This window comes from Priapulus caudatus, unplaced genomic scaffold (genome assembly GCF_000485595.1).
Source record: "Priapulus caudatus unplaced genomic scaffold, Priapulus_caudatus-5.0.1 Scaffold341, whole genome shotgun sequence".
In the NCBI taxonomy this organism is placed as follows: Eukaryota; Metazoa; Priapulida; class Priapulimorpha; order Priapulimorphida; family Priapulidae; genus Priapulus; species Priapulus caudatus.
Window position 1 is genome coordinate 280,206 of NW_014577402.1, and position 3,837 is coordinate 284,042.

At 44.1% G+C, this 3,837-nt stretch overlaps 1 protein-coding gene across 1 annotated transcript; it reads right to left on the reverse strand.

Moving 5' to 3' along the window:
- Positions 1 to 888: 888 nt before the first annotated feature.
- Positions 889 to 2,408, reverse strand: LOC106809274 (the record flags this gene model as incomplete). The annotated part of the gene is given in 1 exon segment (XM_014812286.1): positions 889 to 2,408. A coding segment is annotated over 1 exon segment (1,170 nt), but the record flags the coding sequence as incomplete, so codon positions are not given.
- Between the last annotated feature and the right edge of the window lie 1,429 nt (positions 2,409 to 3,837).

Below are 3,837 nucleotides of genomic sequence, written 5' to 3' on the forward strand. Positions count from 1 at the left end.
AAGTATTGCCCCACTACCGAGACGGTTGCAGACATGATGACAAAGCCAGTAACAAGGTTTAATTTGGATAAGTTCAGAAGCTTTATTTTTGGTCATTAGATATACATCAAGACATGTACCAGTATATTGTGTATATCATTTGGACAGTTTGTCTTCTGGTCCATGTATATATGTGTGTATGTTTAGTTGAATCCACTTTAAGTTTAAGTGGGGGTGTTAGAGTGTAAACTTATTGTAGCTTATTCTTGCTCCGTTCACCCTGTATGATAAATGTACAGCCCGTATAGTGGCGCCATCTACAGAGTGAAATAAACGGGAGTCTATCGATCCGTCCAGCGTGTGATAAAACAGTAGTGTTGTGTCTTTCGTTCTCTCCCGAGTCTACCTCCGTTAGTATGGCTGGGCATTTTTCGTCCTGGCAGTGGCGGCATCAGAATCGCCATCTTGAATTTCATTTTCTCTCTGAATGATCTCGTGTAGCTTTTGCAGCCTCATATAGCCTAGGAACTTCACCTCCCACAGCTCATACTTGTCCTCGTCTCCATCAAATAATGGTACTCTCGCCCTGGGCCCATAACCTGTTGATTGGGATTGGGTTTGTGACCAGAAAAGGCTTCATATGCCGTTTTCTGTGTCCTGGGGTTGTAGCACCTGTTTCGTGTGTATGCTGCACTCATGACTGCATACGTCCACATCGATTTGGGTAGCTTCGAATTAAGCAATTGGCACCGAGCCATTTCAAAAATCGAACGCCATGATCTCTCAACTGTGCCGTTCTGATGGGGTGAGTATGGGGCCGATTTCTCATGCTTTACATGACTTTCTATCAAGAGTGACTCAAACTCTTGCGAAGTAAATTCGCCCCCATTGTCACTTCTCAGACACTTAATAGATCCATATGGTGCAATATCGGCAAGATACTTCCTAGTGGCACGAGTCGTGTCACTTTTCTGTTTCAGGAAGTAGATGAGGATCAATCCGGAGTAGTCATCTACAAAGCTCAAAGCATACCGGAAACCTTCCTTGGCAATTGGGTCCACAGGACCTGCCAGATCACAATGCACCAACTCCAGTGGTACGGTAGCTCGTCTATCTGGGTCTCTGTTACGGTATTGTGTCATCTTGCCCTCTATACATATGCCACACTCAAATTTATGCTTACCAGCGACTTTCATACCTTTAACAACCTTCTCAAGCTTCAGAATATCAGGAGCATTACAATGTCCTAAAACCTCATGTCAATCTTTCAGACTACGAGTGACATTTACCGTGTCTGAAGTAACATCACGTCTCATTTCAGATGCTCTATTTAAATAGTACAATTTTCCAGACTTCAAAATGTCAAACTTGGTACCATCTCTATGTACTAGTTGAGCAGAGTCCGGTAGGAAGGTGATGGTTGCTCCCATTTCGGTAGCTGCTTGTACAGAGAAGATGTCCTGGGGATAGGTAGGTATGTAAAGTGTATTGTTCAGGAGAGCATCTACCTGTCGTCCCTTGTTATCCACGATCGTGATCTTGGCATCTCCACGGGCGAGGGCTACATTGTTGGATCTATCACCATTGGCGAGTTCCATGTAGTGTCGAGCTGGCACAAAATTCTTGTTGAATTTCACGAACTTCGATTTATCCGTAACGATATGTGCCGTTGCCCCACAATCGACAAGCATGCCGTTTACGTTTGGTGAAATCATTTCACCAACTTTGAACACAAAGTCGAACGTGTGGTTATCCCCTAGCGATTTTGCAAGTTCGGCACGTTTTGCAGAGTCGCTGCCTGCCCCATTAGCATTGTCCTTTTTCTGTTTTCGACAGAACTTAGTGTCATGAGTGTGATTTTTGCAGACATCACACCAGCGCTGCTTCTTGGACCTACAGTCCGCCACTTTATGTCCCATTTTCCCGCATGAGTAGCACTTCACGTTAGTGCCACCCGAGGGATATACACGGGCTTTCCATGCGGCCTTCATCACACTATCCTCAACCTTGGCGCCTTCATCTCTGTTTAGCTTCTCCGTATCTTCAAAATTACGGAGGGCCACCTTAAACTCAGTAAAGGTGAGTGCCTTGTCCTTCTGTGTGACAACGGTGGTGAAAGGTTTGAACTGTTGTTGAGGCAGACCCTTCAACACCATTGCCACCAGAAGACTGTCACTTATCATTTCACCTGACATTTTCAGGGAAGTAGATGAACTCTCTGCCCGCAACATGTAGTCCGTTACAGTCTCGGTATCTAACTTCTTCAAGCTCGTAAGCTCTGTGTAGAGAGTTATTATACGGGGCTTACTCTGTGAACGGTAGTGCTCCCTAAGGATCTTAAACGCCTTTCTGCCATCGTCTCTCGCATCCCTCATGATTAATGAGAGGCTCCTGTCATCGAGGCACTGCACCATCTCCGCAAATGCATCACATGCATGTTGCTCACTTTTTGGCAGCACTTGCTATGCGTATGTGCAGAACAAGAAGAAACTAGATACTAGATGTCAGAAGGGTGTTTTTGTAGGATATGACAAAGGAAGTCCAGCTTACCTTGTCTACTTCCCTGACAGTCAAGAAGTCAAGAAAGCGAGGTGTGTTAGGTTCACCAGCAACACTCATTGTAGTACATGTACATGTAGTAGGTCTACAGAAATTCCTGTGAATGTTAGTCCAGACCCTGTACCAATGGATGATGAAACCCTAGAGGACATACCCATTGATGTTGACCATGTGAAACCACAGGCTATACCTGAGAATGAGCCTGTTGTACCACATGATGTAGTTGATGATAATGTTGTATTGCAAGACATTGGTCATGTTGTTGTTGAACAGGGTGTTGTTGAACAGGATAGGCCTGATCAGGATGGTAATGCCCAAAGGGAGAGGAGATACCCCGATAGGAGGCGCAATAGGCCAAAGTATCTTGATGACTATCTTGTAGAGGATGATCTTGATGACAGTGTAAATTGTACTGTAGATTGTTGTTATAAAGTGAGTACATTTCCCCAGAACTATAAAGAAGCTATGCAGTCACCCCAAGCTGAATCATGGAGAGCAGCCATGAGGGATGAAATGAATTCCTTGAAAGAGAATGATACATTCACTTTAACCACCTTACCTGAAGGTCGCAGTTTAGTGGGGGGTCGGTGGGTGTATGTAATCAAGGATGGTCCGAATGATTGTAAAACGTACAAGGCAAGATATGTTGCGAAGGGTTATAGTCAGGTCGAGGGTGTAGACTATAGAGAAACATTTTCCCCAACGGCTAATCTTACATCGGTGCGTGTCTTAATGCAGCTAGCAGCACAGCATGACTTAATTCTACATCAGATGGACGTCAAAACTGCCTATCTACATGCTCCAATAGATTGTGAGTTGTACGTGGAACAGGCAGAGGGTTTTGAGGTACCACCTAGTTCTGAAGGGAAACTGGTGTACAAACTGAACAAGTCCTTGTATGGGTTGAAACAATCGGGTAGAAATTGGAATTGTCTACTGCACGACCACTTGATAGAAAACAGTTTTGTTCAGAGTCATGCAGACCATTGTATGTATACCAAACAAGTAGGTAAAGAAATGATTGCCATTGTTGTCTGGGTCGATGACCTGATTATAGGAGCCAGTAGCGATATATTGTTGAGTGATGTTAAACACATGTTCAGTGAAAAATTTCACATGAAAGATCTTGGTAAACTGTCACATTTCTTAGGAATTGATTTCGAGCAAAGTGATGGTGTTGTAACAATGAGCCAGAAGAAGTATTTGCTCAAGGTACTTGAAAAGTTTGAAATGTCGAACAGTAAGCCTAGGTCTACCCCTTCAGAGCAAAGACTCGAGTGTCACAGTGATGAAACGGTC